The 16,390-nt window shown below is 38.8% G+C and overlaps 1 protein-coding gene across 2 annotated transcripts; it reads left to right on the top strand.

Moving 5' to 3' along the window:
• The first annotated feature begins 149 nt into the window (after window positions 1–149).
• On the top strand, window positions 150–14,740 carry mppe1 (metallophosphoesterase 1). Of its 2 annotated transcripts, none has more exons than XM_084731668.1 (9): window positions 150–705; window positions 845–953; window positions 4,336–4,439; window positions 6,446–6,526; window positions 8,153–8,363; window positions 8,571–8,651; window positions 11,446–11,568; window positions 11,802–11,942; window positions 13,848–14,740. In XM_084731668.1, the coding sequence occupies exons 1-9, from the start codon at window positions 455–457 to the stop codon at window positions 14,031–14,033; spliced, it is 1,287 nt and encodes a 428-aa protein (XP_084587794.1). In that variant the 5' UTR covers window positions 150–454; the 3' UTR covers window positions 14,034–14,740. The 2 variants fall into 2 exon arrangements, with proteins under 2 accessions (XP_084587794.1, XP_084587795.1); XM_084731669.1 differs by having other exon boundaries at window positions 155–705; window positions 8,153–8,261.
• The last annotated feature ends 1,650 nt before the right edge of the window (window positions 14,741–16,390 follow it).

Raw genomic sequence — 16,390 nt, 5'->3', positions numbered from 1 at the left:
TACATCTTTATCTTTGTAGATGTACTTGAATAAATGTACTCAATCCCAATCCACCATTACACAAAACACATCACTTTACCAGTAGATGTGATCCTTATTGTGAAAGAGTGTATTCACCGTTTTATTTTGTAAAACGAAAGACCGGAAATGTGTGTGTGACTTGACGGTTTTGAGCCGAGAGGAGCTGCGATTGAGACCCAGCAGCAGGCTGCTGATCTCTGTCAGTCTCTTCAGAAAAGAGGACGATTTTAACTTTTTATCTTAACATTTTAACCGCCTGGACTCGACACGGAGCTTTTCTTCTATCGGCCTCAGACTCGGGCACCTTGCCATGAGCATCCCCCGGCTGGAGAGCTGAACAGTCGGGTCTGGAAGAGGGGAAGATGCCTCATGGACCGCTCCATCACCACCAGTGCGCCACTTCAGGGCATCCCAAACGCCGAATAACAAAGAAATGCCGAGGTTCAGCGTCAGATGGATGGTCGCCGCGCTGCTGATTCTCGTGGTCGGCGGCGCTTTCTTCTTCTGCGAGTATCTCATCTACTTCCCCACCATCCTCAAGTGCTCCTGGCCGAAGACCAGCCATGCCCGGGGCGGAGAGGGCATCGACGGCCGGCCGGTGGACTCGGCGGTCCGCGCTATGGTGCTCTCGGACACCCACCTCCTGGGAGCCGTCGGGGGACACTGGTTTGACAAGCTGAGGAGGTAAAAATGTCATTGTCTATTTTTAAAGCCGTCCATCACCATTCCTCCCCTCCCTCCGTCCTGTGTCTGTGCTGCTGGCTCTGCAGGATTTGTAAACAAAAACAACAAATAATACTTGTTGTCTCCAAATAACGCGCAGGGAATGGCAGATGGAGAGAGCTTTCCAGACCGCTCTGTGGCTGCTCAGGCCCGAAATAGTGTTTATTCTCGGGGATATCTTCGACGAAGGCAAGTGGAGCTCACAGAAGGTAAAGCAAAGCTCCCTTTTTTTATCCTTGTTGCTTTGTCTGCAAACCCACAGTGCTGCTCATGATGATGATGATGATGATGATGGTGGTGGTGGTGAGAAAACGGTATGTGGATGCAGATGCCGGTCATCATCATCATCATCATCTTTGTACCATCCAGGCCCGAGAGGCTGCAGGTTTTTGAGGAAAACACCACCAACAACAATATCAGCTGCAGCCTGCATCCTCTCAGCCCTACATGGTACATCAGGAGCAAAAAATCCCCTGGGAATCCTCACACATCAGTGACTGGATTGTCAAATGAGATACATCAAGTCAGCTAGAAGAAAGAGTAAAAGTGCAGCACACAGCAAAGCCTCATTAAAAAAGGGAAACAGAGCTGCAGACTGTAAAATCTTCTCTAATCTTCCATGTTCCCTCTCCAGCTTCCTCCTTCGTTTCGCTCTAGGTTGGCATCTCGTATGCAATGTCTATTCAGCTGACTGTTTTTGCAAGAGGAAGGACTCAAATCCTTGAATTTGCAGAAAGACAAATGCTGACAGCAGGTCTGCAACTAGAGATTTTATGACTAATCAGTTTATTGTTGGGTTTACATGTCAGAAAATAGTGAAACATGCCGATCAAAAGTTACTAGAGCTGCATTTAATGATTATTTTCACTGTCGATTAATGTGCTGCTGCAGCTCAGTACATGACAGGGACGCCTCAATCGGTGCCTTCTTAAGTGTTTCCTAAAGCCCAAGATGATGTCCTCAAATCTTGTTTTTAATCCACAACCAAAAGATATTTAGTTTACTGTCACAGAGGAATAAAGAAACTAGAAAATATTCACATTTGAGGAGGTGAAATCAGAGATTTCTGTCTTAAAAATAATTTAATACTTGACAACTACTCTTAATCATTCCAGCTTACAAAACTCAGGAGGAAATTGCTTGTTTCATCTCAAACACGGCAGCAACTAACAATTATTTTAATTGTCAATTATTCTAACAGTTCATTAGTTAAAGTTAAAGTCAATTAATTATGTGGTTTACATGTGCTGAAAATACAGAAAAATTAGTTCCCAGACTTCAAAGTAATGTCTGCACTTCGTTTTGTTTTTTGTCTGAAAAAGGGCTGCCACTAACTTATTATTTTAATTGTTGATTAGTGTGTCAGTTATTTTCTTGATTAATTGATGAACCATGTGGTTCTTGTCATAAAATAGTGAAATATGAGTTCCCAGCCCCCCAAAATAATGCATGTGATTTGTTTTTGTCTGAAAAACCAAAACCCATGATATTCTATTTAAATAAATATTTGGCATTTTAGCTTGATACACTTAATCGGTTATTTAAATTAAAGACTATTGTACTACTATTATACACTACTGTTATACAGTTACATTACACACATGGTTATTGATGTATTTGAAGATATTTAATTTGTTTTGTAGTATTATTTTCTGTAATATGCTCCTTTGTTATAGTATTTTTAGTTTTTTGTAGAATGTGATTTGTTATAGCTTTTTTCAGTGTGGTTTTATGTTTAGCATTTATAGAAATGCTTTGCTTTGGCAATATGTACAGTTTCATGTCAATAAAGCAATTTGAATTTGAATTTGACTAATTGTTCCAGGCTTCCTCTGGCCCAATTTAGAATGTGCAGAAAGAGAAGCGCTGAAAACAGATCTGCAGATACAGATTGTTCTCTTAATGCATTGTCCTCATTATCAATCTTAATTATTTTCTTGACTAATTGGTTTATTGTTTGGTTTACGTGTCAGGTAATAGTGAAACATGTTGTTCAAAAGTTACCAGAACCCAAGATGACATCTTGAAATTGCTTGTTTTGTCTGAAATGAGGCTGCAGCTAAAAAATTCATTGTTGATTAATCTACTCTGTTATTTTCAGAGTATCCATTAATCATGTGGCCCACACAGCACACAACAGTGAAAAATATGTTTTCATATTCCAAACTAATGTCTTGTTTTGCCTGAAAAGCTTTCCAAAACCCAAACATGCTCTATTTAAAATGATGTAAAACAATGAAAAGCAGTTAATCTTCATGCTTTAGAACTTGAAACCAGCAAATATTTGGGATTTTAGCTCAATACATGACTTAAATGATTTATTTACTTATTCTTCAGGCTGCCTATTGCAGAATTCAAAGCTTTGACTTGCAGAAAAGGAAATAATATTAAAAGCAGGGCTGCAGTGAATACACAGTTCATGATAATGACAAGTAACCATCACAGTTTCCTAAAACCCAAAGTGACATCTTCAACTTGCTTGTTTTTCCTGAAAAGCTTTCCAAAACCCCAAAATGTTCTAATTAAAATTAAATGAAGCACAAAAAAAAAGCAGCAAATTCTCATGTTTTAGGACTTGAAACTAGCAAGTATTTGGCATTTTTTGCTTGACACAAGATTCTTTTTTTTTTTTATTCATGTTAATTACCTACTCTTCTCAGGCTTCTTGCAGAATTCAAAGCTCTGAATTTGCAGAATGAGGAACACTGAAAGTGGGCCTGCAACTAGATATTGTTTTCATTTTTGGTCAATCTATCAGTTATTTTCTTGGCTGATTGGTTGATTGTTTGGTTACCGAAAAGCAAAAAGTTACCAAACCCAAGGTGACATCTTGAAATTGCTTTTTAAAAGTGAAAAAAAAAATAAAATGTTTGTTTGGTCTGAAAAAAATGTCCAGAATACAGAAAAGCAGCAACACTTCATGTTTTAGAACTTGAAACCCTTTTTGCTTGATACATACATTTCATGGTTCCACCTGCAGATTTCAAAACTTTGTTTGATAAAAGTAGGGCTGTAACTAATGAATAAAAATGCTGGAAAACAGTAACAAATAACAATTACAGTTTCTTAAAACCCAAAGTGCCGTCTTAAAAAAAAGCTTGTTTTGTCCAACTAACAGTCCAAAACTCAAATATATTTCACTTAAAATTGTGTAAAATATTTAAAAAAAAAGAAGCAAATCTGCACATTTTAGCATCTAAAACCAGCAAATATTTGGTAGTTTTGCAATAAAATAATACTAAACTACTGAAAATGAATCAGTGAATTAATTATTTCATGGTTAATTAAAAGTAGCATCATGGAGTCGTTTACAGACACATCAGTATGAGAAACACCATGTAAACACACAACAGCAGCAGTGATGTAATTAGAGGTCTCTTGTGTGCAGTTTCAACCCCTGCAGGTGCAAAAATTGAATCTGGAGTCTGAATCAAAGCGGCGCAGCTCAGCCACCCATGGGTCCTGCTGGGTGACCCTCAGAGATCCCATTATCTGTCATGAGCTTCCCGGGGGACTTCTGTCTTATGAAAGGGCTGTACACCGAAACCCGCCTCAGTTTGTGTTTGTGTCGTTCTCTCTGTCTCTCTGCAGCACTGGGAGGACGACGTGCGCCGCTTCCACAGGATGTTCAGACATTCCACTGACACAGAACTGGTTGTACTGGTTGGGAACCACGACATCGGTTTCCATTACGAGTAAGAACAAGATTTACAGGTGTACGGTTTTACTGTTTTTATGGGTCGACCTTTAGTCTCAGATACGGCCTGATCAGCTGCTCCCGAAAAGCTGTGAGTCGCCATAAAGTCAGGACTTTGACTTCACTGTCTGTCACTTTGTGTTCCTCTGTGACTCCGACTAGAGAAGACAGGTATCAGCTGGCAAAAAAAAAAAAAGTCAATAAAAGCCTCATACTGTTACACCGCAGAGAGAGCAAACAATTAGAATGAAGGGACTTTGTCCACATTGTCCACATTGTAAAACCTTTGAGGAAATATTTGGCTATGAGCCAATTAGATTACAGAGATTACAGAGATATTGTGCAGAGAGGCTGAACAAAGTAAAAGCGGTCATGGCCGCAGGTACCTGTGAGGACGCTGAGGTCACGTCTGATGTGTTGTTTTTAGGAATTTGCAGCACACACAGACTTAATTACAGTGAACATGGACACTATAGTTTATTTGGAGTCAATCCCTCATAGTTTACCCTCATAATCCACAATAAATGTAGTATTTACTCCTATTTGGGTAACATTAGTTAAAAACTATGGAGGACTAAAACTACCAAAATAAATAAATAAATGAATACAGAAGCAAATTAAAACAGAAATATCAATTTATGCCACATTTTAAATTAATTAATGCCTACATTTGTTTTAAATTTTATTATGGAAACATTAATGGCATATCATATTTATTAGTCATTTATTTGCTTATTTAGTTTAGCAGTTTTGGTCCTCCATGAAAAAAAATTCTTCACAGTAAGACAAATATATATAAATGCCAGCATTACCTTTTAAAGACCAGACAAATTTGCTTTCTACAATTGTATAAAAACTTGAAGGGGTAGTTTGGATTTTTCAGTCAGTGTATTGCCCACAATAGATGGTGGTCAGCAGCAGAAGTACCTTCGTATGAAGCTAAGCAATGTACTGCTGTGGGCAGGGTCAGTACCAAGACATATTATGATTAAAATCAAAATTAATATCAGTTTCAGTGTTTTTCAACAGGCACTTGCTGTTATATAAGCCAACTATCATTCTCTCCCAAGCAAACAAAATCATGTTGGCAGGGCACGTCGACAAAATCAGTATTTTTAACTCGAAGGACACGGGAGTTGCTGGTCTGTTGCTGCCACAATCTGTCCGGTGGTGTTTTTGTGTCACTTCTTTGTTATAAAAGATTAGTTCAAATTCACCAAAGTCGCACAAATAACACAAACAGACTAACAACGTTTTTGCCTGTGGAGTCTGGTTGGTTTGCAGAGAGCGATATTTGGCTTGTATGACGGCAGCGTTCCATCTACTGTGGGTAAACGACAGATAAAACTCCATACAACTGCACTTTAAAAAGTCACTTTAACTTCCTCAGTTTCTGAAGGGTGATTATGACATTTTTTAGACTCCGTATCCTTAAATTTGAGGTGGTAGTGGTAGTTGAGGTAGTGGTAAGTTTTGCATGTTACGAGCCCCTAACACTTCGCTTTGAAGTCAAGACAAAGTCCTTAAGTATTTCAAGTCCCAAACAAGTCAGACAGACATAATTCATTTAATGTGTACCTGTATAATAGCACATATATATTAAGTTTTTATGAAGTCTTTATTCAGCTTAATGGTTATTTTTGAGGCTGTGTGTTTGTGTTTGTTATTTTGTATTGCATTGTATTGCAGAGATGTTGCGTTTATTGTGTCCACCCCCTGAATGTGACACCGTTTTAGTTGGAATCTGTCGTTGTTAATTTCTCCGGGGAGGAGGCAGTGAAAACATGAAACCATCCTACAGTTTAGTGTTGGATGCGTGTGGTTCAGAGATGTGGGATTATGTCGACATGCAGCAGCAGCTCGTGTGTGCTTTGATTTGACTCGTGCAACAGGAAGCGGGATGGCACAGCTCTTATGTAACAGCGCCGGATGACAGACAGACGTGACAGCCTGAGCAGCAGGTTTTTGTTGCCGTGTGATGAGCACGTTGTGTCTCCCCTGCAGGATGGACTGGTTCAAGCTGCAGCGCTTTGAGAAGGTCTTCAACGCCTCCTCCACCAGGATCGTCACCAAGAAGGGAGTCAAGTGAGTGACGGGACTCAACACACACAGTGACCCGTGACACAGCTGCAGGACTGTGACTCAGCGGGCTGGAAGGTCACAGGTTTAATCCCCTGAGTTGGTCTGTGCCAAAAATGTGATTTTACATAAGATGACAGGCAGGAAACTGTTCCAGAAATCCTAAATATATACGCAAATGACAAAGTGCATTCCTATTTTCACGTGACAACACAGACACATTTTCCTGAAATCTATGACGGGAGTAGGAATATTTTATTTTGTCTCCACTGCAAATCAACTAGTTTTAAATGCAAACCTTAAAAGTTATCAATTCTGGTGTGTTGACCTGCCTTATTCTTTTCTTCTTCTTCTCCCAACATTTGATATGGAGAATTTTCTAATTAAATAAACTCAACTCAGCTTTATTTCTTGGCACATTTTCATACACACATGCAGCCCAAAGTGTCTGACACACAACAAAAATAATACTAAAAAAACAAAACTAAATAAACAGCAATAAAATAAAATGAAATAAAACAGAATAAAAATGTTACAAGAATAGCAACTGCAACAATAAACAAAAAATGCTAAATAAACGCTTCATAAACAAGTAAAAGAAGATGAAAATCACTTCCAATCCAATCAAAAAAAAAAAAAAAAAAGTTTAACATCAGACACTGAATGAAGTGTAATATAATATATATGTTTACAAATTCATGATGTATTCATGACAACAAAACTGTTAATTATTTCCAAAACTTAACCCATACAAAAAACTATTAAACTTTAACTGAAATCAGTTAAAACTACAACCAAATATCTATTATTAAAATGTATATTTATGGTGAAAATATGTAGTATTAAATATAGTGGCCTCCATGGAAGAGGACCTGCACCCTCTGTTAATATAAACAGCTCATTCTACACCAACAAAAACACAATTATTATTATTTTCAGGTCATTATACACAAATGAAAACATACTTATTAATATTATATTCAATTTCTGCCATATTCTGCCAATAAATCCCTGTAAATCTTACACACTAAACCTTTAACTGTAAGAAAAGTTATATATGTTTTTGTTTTTTATCCTTTTGTCGATGAAGGAGTGTGTTTTTTTCTATTATTATATGCCTATAAATATTGAGAAGTGTATTCAGTTGTATGAAGACAATAAAACTTAAAACAAATTTTAACACATAAACATGATCTATAATCAATTAAAAGTATAACCGAGTATTTATTATAAAACAGTGTATTTGTGATGAAAATATTTAATATTAAACACCATATAAAGGTGTGTATTTTCGCTCTACTGTCCATACATTAACTTGCTGCTGCACCGTAAGAAAAAAATTCTCACATGAAAATGACAATGAGTCTTAAGTCATCTTGTCTTAAGTACAAGAGACCTCACCTGATCACACGTACCTGCCATCATGGTACCTTTAAACTCAAAGAGTTCAGTGAGTGCAGCTATGTTTTTCCTCCATACAAGATGAAGTGGGAAGTTATTCTTTAAAGATCTCAATTTCACTGAAGCGCCCAGAATAAAAACATTATAATATGACGATTCTCTGCATCCTCTCTCTCAGCTCTCCTGCACTTCACGCCAGAGTTACTGAGATGTTTTTCTCCCTCTCTTCAGTTTTCTGCTGGTGAACAGCGTGGCCCTGCACGGTGACGGCTGCCCCATATGCCAGTCGGTGGAGAAGGAGCTGATCAAACTCTCCAGAGACCTCAATTGTTCTCTTCAGGTGGGGAGAAGTCTCTGGAAGTCAGTAGCACACTTTCACACTGTCAGCACCTCCAACACACTCCACTGCTGCCGCTCATCAAGTGTGAAAGACTCAAGTCAAGTGAGGAAGAAGGAGAAAATACACTCATACCCAAAAGCTCAGTCGCACCTGGAGCGGCTGTTCTGTTCTTTTTTAACAAATGCAGTGTTTGTAGAAGCAGATTAAAAGTGGCGGCTGATTGCAGACAGAAGGAGGAGGGATATGAAGGAAAAATGTTGGCTGATGTTTGAGACAGTTGATGAATTCTTTGTGTCGTCTTTTCTGCAGAGCGCACAGTCAGGCAGCGGAGTGACAGACAGCTGTGAGGGCACACAGGTCTACCCTCCCACACCCCCCATCATGTTACAGGTGAGCTGCAGGTCTGCTCTACAGCCAACTGGAAACCCCTATATATGGCCGATGTGAAACGTGTGTCCAAGTTTTTACAGTTTTGTCCCTTTTCATTCATTTTGGATGTAACAGTTCATACAAAAGTGTCCTAACAGAATTTGACCTTACATAGCTCATCTATTCAGTTTGGTAATCCCATAAACCACCAGGCCAAAAAGAGGACTCAGATGCTGGACTCAATCAAGGGGTTTTAATGAAGAAACGTGAGCAGGCAAAACAGGAACACAAAAAGCAAGAACAGGTCCAAAAGTAGGATATGTCTAGAAAAACTGTGGAGCTAGAGCACACTCTCAAACAAAGAGACGAACTGGCACAGACAAAGGGTGGCACAAGGACTAAATAAGCAAGGGAGGAGGGCTAATGAGGGACAGGTGAAACCAATCAGGGTGGGGCAGGCAATCACACAGGAGGGAAACACACAGGGGCAGGAAGTGAAGTGCCTGAAACGAGAGACAAGGGTGAGAACTAAAATAAAACAGGAAAAACTGACAAAAACAGAAAACAAGGAAAACATAACCTTCAGGATGTGACACCATCTACACTACCACTGACCATAACTTTTACTTTTCACACCCACCTTCCCTTCCATTGCATATCTTGTGTCAGTTCACAATTTGTCATATTATATTATATTATATTATATTATATTATATTATTAAATTGTCATCTATAGGCTCAGCAGAATAGATTGAACCTGGTTGCCAAGAGTTACATGTTGGGCAATTTGAGTAATTAGCATAATGTTATGAAACGGTATGTTAATTTAATTGCCCCTAGCTGACGTTAGCTACCTGCACAAACTTGTGTTTCTTACTATTTTCTTGTCGCTGGTTAGCCAATTAATAGCTTAAGAATAATTGCAACTGCAAGCATCATTAAAAGGGATAGATCACCCAAAAATGAAAATTCAGTCATTATGTATTCACGCTCACGCCGAGTGAAGGTCAGGTTTAGCTTTTTAGTTCACAAAACACTGCTGGAGTTTCACAGGAAAACAGTGTTGCAGAATCTCCCAAACAATTAAAGTGACCAATTTTCAGAACAAGTCGGAAAAACGTTGAAGGTGCAAAGAGGACGGTGGATTTTGTCTCCCATCACTTACATTAAAACAGATGACTTCGCAGCCAGCATGCACAGGAGGAATGATTATTACAGTAACTGTTTCAACATACTTAAGGGCATTTGAATATTGTATTAAGACAGATTTAAACATTCCTGAACCCATCCTTAAAACAAATCTAGTAAAGAAAATGATTTAAGCTGTTGATTTATGGTTTAAACTTATTCATGAAAGCACAAATGCCAAACATTATCTGGTTCTCAAATGAGAATATTTGCTGCAGCTGCAGTTTTATAGCATTACCCAGCCATGACAGCAGAGCATTGTTTTTCACCTTGTGAGTGTGTGTGTGTGTGTGTGTCACCATAACAAAAGTGATCCTGGAGACACCTACTGGAACAGGAAGTACCAGAATCTGTTGCCAGGTCTGTGGACAGACAGACAGACAGACAGACAGTTATGTGTGTAGTTTATATCAAAATGAAGGCTGAGTTTAAAGATGGAAGTGGTCTGACAAAGGAGACCTGAAGTCGGGGAGAAGGAAGTAGGGAAGGGGTCACAGTCTTCCCAACCGTACGCTTCTGTCCCACATGTGTTTTAAAGTCCCTGTAAAGGAAAAAGGGAGTTTTTGTTCCAAACACATTACACACGTCAGAAAACATCTGCTGAAAACATGTGGAAACACTGAGAGCTATGTAGTGTTGACTTGTGGAGGTATACTGTTAAACTGTTCAGTTTCTGTTGTCAGGATTTTTTTTTGGGCAGACCTGAACCATGGCTCGGTGACGTGCCGGAGCCATGGTGCCCTGTAGCCCTCTTTTCTTGATTCTTGATCCACGACACAGAAACGACACCACCTCCCCTCAACATCCCGATCAATAACAAACGTACCTTCAGTGACTCTCTCAGTCTGAATGAGCCCAGCAGTTCACTTCAGCTCGCTCAAGTTCCAACAACATGACACAGAAGAAAAAAAAAAACACCACCCTGTCACCATCCTCTGGCTCTGGTGTGGTTTGTGACGCTGAGACAGCGGAGCGCCACTTCGAGATTTTTTTAAATCGTTCAAATTTGGCTGGGTTACTAATAACACATGTTCCTGTGGTGTGACAAACTCAGAACACAGTGGACAAAATAAATTACTCATTTTGACTGACCAACAAAAATATTCAATTTACAGTCACATAAACCAGAAAAAACAAAATCCTCACATTTGAGAAACTTGAACCAGCAAACATTTGGTATTTTTCCTTGATAAACGAATGAAATTATTACTCAGCCACCAAATTTTCTCCATTAATTTTGTTGATTGACCAGTTTATTTATTTATTTTTTTTTGTCTTTTTTACAAATCTTTTACAAATCTACGTTATTGGGGCATCACATCCTACTTTCAGTGCATCTACAGTCCACTTTTATATTTGTTCAAAAAGGAACACAGATATTCATACAGATGAACAAATGAAAATAGAAATGACAAAAGTAAAATAACAAAATACCGTGGACTAATTTATTATTTGATTATTTGTTTTAGAACAAGTGATAATGCAGTTTTGTGTAATTTTTTCCACAGTTCCTTAGCTACATGTTTGTTGTTGCAGCACAATATTTGGACTAAAGTATCCCATTATCTTTGCTGCACATAAACTCCTGTCAGTATTATTAAAATATCCTCTTGTCCCTGTTCTCCAGCACTATCCTCTGTACAGAGTGAGTGATGCCGGCTGCACAGGACAGGACGCGGCGCCGCCTGAAGAGCGACACCTGCTGTTCAGAGAGAAGTATGACGTGCTGTCGAAGGAGGCCTCACAGAGGGTGAGCACTCTGCAGTCTGATCACACCTCCTCTGCTCTCTCTCTCTCTCAAAAAGCACCGATCTGTTCTGAAGCGGTTTCATCCAATTAAAATACAGTACGGCCGTCTGCTGTCAGAAATAGTCCCGTCTAGAAACAGCATATGATGATGGTGATGGTGATGAAACTGATGATGTAAGCGAGCAGCAACCGGTCTCTGAGGTGAATGTGTGTGTGTGTGTTCTCTGTCCTCAGCTGCTGCAGTGGTTTAAGCCCCGCCTCATCCTGAGTGGACACACCCACAGCGGATGTGAGGTTCTCCATGACAACAAATACCCAGAAATCAGCGTGCCATCCTTCAGCTGGAGGAACAGGAACAACCCCAGCTTCATCCTGGTGAGTAAAACAACACCCACCAGAGAGTTCAGCTCCAAATCATTAACAAATCAAAATGAAAAGCAGAAAAATAAAACTCTATTTGTCTGAATTTTTATGTATAAAAATAATCAATCATTTTTTATAATAACAATATATCAAGATGACACTGTAAAAGAAGGATTTCTCATAGAGATGAACAGAGAACAGACCTTTTTATAGAAGCCATTTTGACACGAAAGTAGAGAAAACACAGGTATTACCAATGATACTTAAGGTTTCGTTCCATTCAGGTCAAACAGAGTCAGAGTGCTGCTATTGTGCATATCACCTCACTGGAAAAAGGCTCTGCTACACTAAATGGAACAGGACCTTAATTAGTATCACGGTGACATCTGTTTCATATCAATGTGGCTGCAGTAAAAAAAGGTCTCTCATCACCAGAATCCCTCTTTATAGCCAGTTTCAGCTCATTGTTGAGGTGTCCGGCTCACAACTTCACTGTTTTCACTGTAGCTTTGTTTTCTCTCAAAGCTTAAAAAGCCACATCACACCATCTGCACAGAGACATGGTGAACATACAGGGCTAGGGATCATTTAAATGAGTACTTTGTTAAAGGGAAGCACGATATTGGATTTTTGCTCTTTTCCAACTCATTTTGGCCGACTGCCATACTGATCCACCAAATTGCAGAGAACATTAAGTCTCTCCTGTAGAGGAATTAACATACTGTTATTCCTACTCTTTCAGAATGCAGACAAAATATACAGTGATTTTCAAATGTACAACTACTGCTGACAGATATTCTTCTATGGTGCCTGTTCCTCAAAGGTTTCATAATAATCAGGAGGACAGCTCTTAAGATGGGCGATTCAATATGTAATGTGGAAGGAATGCACATGATCAATGCTGAACAATCATTACAGAAGCAACTCTGATATCCATTTCAGACACTTTACTCTATATTTGCATCACATTAACGTAATTAGCATCATCTTATCAACCTGTCGTATCGGCAGAAATCTTTATTTCAGGCGAGTCTGACTCACCAAATGCACAGTGAGGGTGTAAGTCTGCTATTGGTCGCTTGCTTCAAGCGGCTTTGCAGCGTCCGCTATCAATGTTTTAAAGTCCTCGGGAAACAAGAACAACCTCTGAGCTGCAGCCTACATGCTGAAAACAGCAAATTAGTTCCTGGGACGCAAATAGTGGAACTTTCAACTGTATCACATGATTACCCTCATGGAGTTTGCAAGATGAATATTTACAATAAATATAATTGAATGTTTCAAATAGCACCCTTACATCATGTTATTGGAGGCTATGAAAAATCAGAGATGGGATTTTTTTAAAATGGTACAATTAAGATAAAAACATGCAGCAAGTAACCAAATAAAAGTTCACATTTTCTGTTTTTGGAGGCCCCCTGGTGGCTGAGGAGCCTCGTCTGCTAAAAACACCAGTGAATATTTATTTACATACATAACTTCAGTGTTGGACGTCAGCGCAGGAGCTTATCGAAGCTGCTCTCAGGACTGGAACAATTCATGCTGCTTGTGTCGCTTTAAATATGAATTTGCTGATAATTTTGAGAGACTTTAAAAACATGTTTAGAAATCTTTTTTCTTTTTCTTATCATTTTCCTGTTTTTTGTTCCTTTTAACATGTAAATTGCTTTAATCATGAATTATCTTAAACTGCTGATATCTGAGCTTTTATTTTCTTTAAAAAAAAAAGTTTTCCTGTTCTTTGTTCTTGTTTTGTTTATATTGTATTTCCGCGTTTTTTGCCAAATGTAATCTCAGCATTATTTACAATGAGGGCCACCCCTCAATGTATCCCCAAGCAGTAAATAACGGTTGAATAAATGAAAAATTGACACTGATCATCACCTCTAACTCATTCATTCTCCTCTTCTCTCTCAGGCGTCGGTGTCACCTGGCAGTTACGCTCTGTCCAAGTGTTTCCTGCCTGAGGAGAGCACAGTGATCGGCGTGTACTGTTCAGCCGGTGCCTGTCTGCTGCTGCTCTTCCTGGCTCACTGTATGTGGATGAAAGGCCTGCTGCAGTGCCTCAGCCTCTGCCTGCTGGGGAAGCACAAGTCTCTGTGAACTCCACTACCCAGAGTGCACCACACGTCCCAGGACCGAGAGCCACGGAGTTGGTAAACACCTGATGTGAGGATTTGGAAAATGTGACGTTCCTCTCCCGAACGGGTCAAAAATCTGTTCGTGCAACCTCGATCTGTTTGTCCAAATGTTTTGCGGCACTGTGAAGGACATGAGTATATATTTTAAATGTCTTTAAAGGACTCAAACGTTTATCACTACTGATGATGATGTGGGCCAAATTGTTGTTAGAGCTCCTCACCGGTGTTTGTTTTACCTTCCTTGGAGTGCCAGACAGGTGGAGCTTATTGCACCATGAAGTTTTAATCACAGAAAAGTTAAGTGTCACTGACTTTTTCCTGTCACTGGCTGAATCATTAGAAAGTACACAACACATGTGGCATTAAGTGAGACAAATCAAACATGTACATATGTAAATACTAAGTGTCCCTGGTCAGATGGTGGTTTATGTCTCCTCACTCTGATGTTAACTGTGATCTGATGTAAACACACTGATCATCTCGCATTATGAACACTGTTTGTTTCTCTTGTTGATGTCTGATGATCCATCCAGGTTTCTTGTTATTTTTATGATGCATATCTGAATATATTTATTGCTGACTTTCTGTGCCAAATGTTTGTGAGGGTTTTTGCCAAATTGTTCAAACGTTTATGATGAACTGTACATAATAAATAAATCAGAATCTTGACGCCCTGTTTTAGAGATGTGTGGTGTAAACCAGAGGTTGATGTGCACCAATCAGCTTCTTAGTGGAATAGAAAAAACTTTTTGGGGGGTGCGGGTGCAGTTTTCAGTTGCATCAGCACTTTCATAATTGCTAATAATAACTTCATAATTAAAAAAAAAACACTCTAAAACCAATGCAACATGCCTAATAATTTTATATAAAATGAAATCAGGCATTTTAGGCCACAACAATCTCAAAAAAGGCCTGTGAAATCCCGGAAGGACTGAAATATCATGGGATGTTAAAGGGACAGTTACCTGTGGTGTTATTTCTCCATTTAGATCTAGACTGAAAGACTAGACTGACTGTTGTTACTCAAGATAATAAACAGACCTTGTTGTGAGCTCTACACCCACCAGCTGTGTCACCATGCAGAAGGAAGCATGCATCTACTCATGGACGAAAGGCTCGTGCTTGTGGCAGTGTGGGATGTAAAGCTTAATGGTGGCCTCCTCGGCTGAAATGCAACCTCTCGTCCATGAGCGGATGCACACTTCCTTTTTCACAGCAATAAGATTGATGGGTGCTGTTTAGTAGAAAGACAGCAGTTCCTACATGGAACTGCCCACAACCAGGTCTGTGGATTATCTTGAGTAATTGTCAAAGTGGCCAGCTAGTTCCATTATATTCAAGAGAAGGCAGCTGATATCTTCAAAACTCTGCAACTCACATCAGAACAAACACTCTAAATGGATAAATAGCACTAAAGGTAAGAGTTATAATGTACTTTTGATTTTGGGGTGAACTGTCCCTTTAAAGTCTGTGAACGTGATGAATGCAAAAGAAAAAAAGGAGTTAATTGTCTTCCTGATACTGAGATACAGTTCACATTTCACTGGTCTTAAAGCTAAAAAAAATCCCTCTTTTATTCATCTGCTTCTATTTTTGGGCTGCAACTAACAATTATTTCAATATTTATGATTCTTTTTAATGTTTTCTCAATTAATCAGTTAGTTCTTTGGTTCATAAAGTGTCATTAATTGGTGAAAAATGCTGATCACTATCCAAAGGCCATCCTCAAATATTCAGTTTACTGTCATAAAAGATCAAATAAATAAAAAAATAATGTCAGAAGCTGAAATCAGAGAATCTTTCTTCCTCTTCTTTCTTACAAAACTGGCTTAAAACACCTAACTGATTAACTATCAAAATAGCTGCTGATTAATTTAATAGTTGACAGCTAATTGATTAATTGACTAATCATTGCAGCTCTATTCTTTAGGGTTAGACAATACAAACATGTAAACTGTGAGACAGTATACATTTGTCTGAGTTTTTATATCGTGGTGGTGTAATATCCTGGTATGTATCAGGTAATCAGTAATGTTGTAAACCAGTGAGCACCAAATGCTGGATTTTTAAATGATTTCTGTATCAGTATGATGATTTATCAGGTTTAAATAATGGGATTATTCAAGTATAGGGCTGCAACTAACAATTATTTTTAGTATCAATGAATCTATCTTTTTTTTTTCTTCCAACAGTAATTGCTTAGTCAATATAGCACCAAACACTTGTGAAAAAGTCTGACAAGTTCTCAGCCCAAAGTGAAGTCTTCAAATTTCTTGTTTCGTTTGACCAACAGACAAAAGTTTTCAAATAGAGGAGGAA

Source organism: Lutjanus erythropterus, chromosome 12, assembly GCF_056507025.1.
Source record: "Lutjanus erythropterus isolate fLutEry1 chromosome 12, fLutEry1.hap2, whole genome shotgun sequence".
In the NCBI taxonomy this organism is placed as follows: domain Eukaryota; kingdom Metazoa; phylum Chordata; class Actinopteri; order Lutjaniformes; family Lutjanidae; genus Lutjanus; species Lutjanus erythropterus.
This window is presented reverse-complemented; position numbering and strand designations above follow the sequence as displayed.

What these genes read in the sequence shown, in the direction of transcription:
- mppe1 (XM_084731668.1), top strand. Translation starts at nt 455, where the DNA reads ATGCCGAGGTTCAGCGTCAGATGGATGGTCGCCGCGCTGCTGATTCTC. An exon ending in GTCACCAAGAAGGGAGTCAA is followed by an intron (nt 6,527 to 8,152) that starts GTGAGTGACGGG and finishes CCCTCTCTTCAG; the next exon opens with TTTTCTGCTGGTGAACAGCG. An exon ending in CGAAGGAGGCCTCACAGAGG is followed by an intron (nt 11,569 to 11,801) that starts GTGAGCACTCTG and finishes CTCTGTCCTCAG; the next exon opens with CTGCTGCAGTGGTTTAAGCC.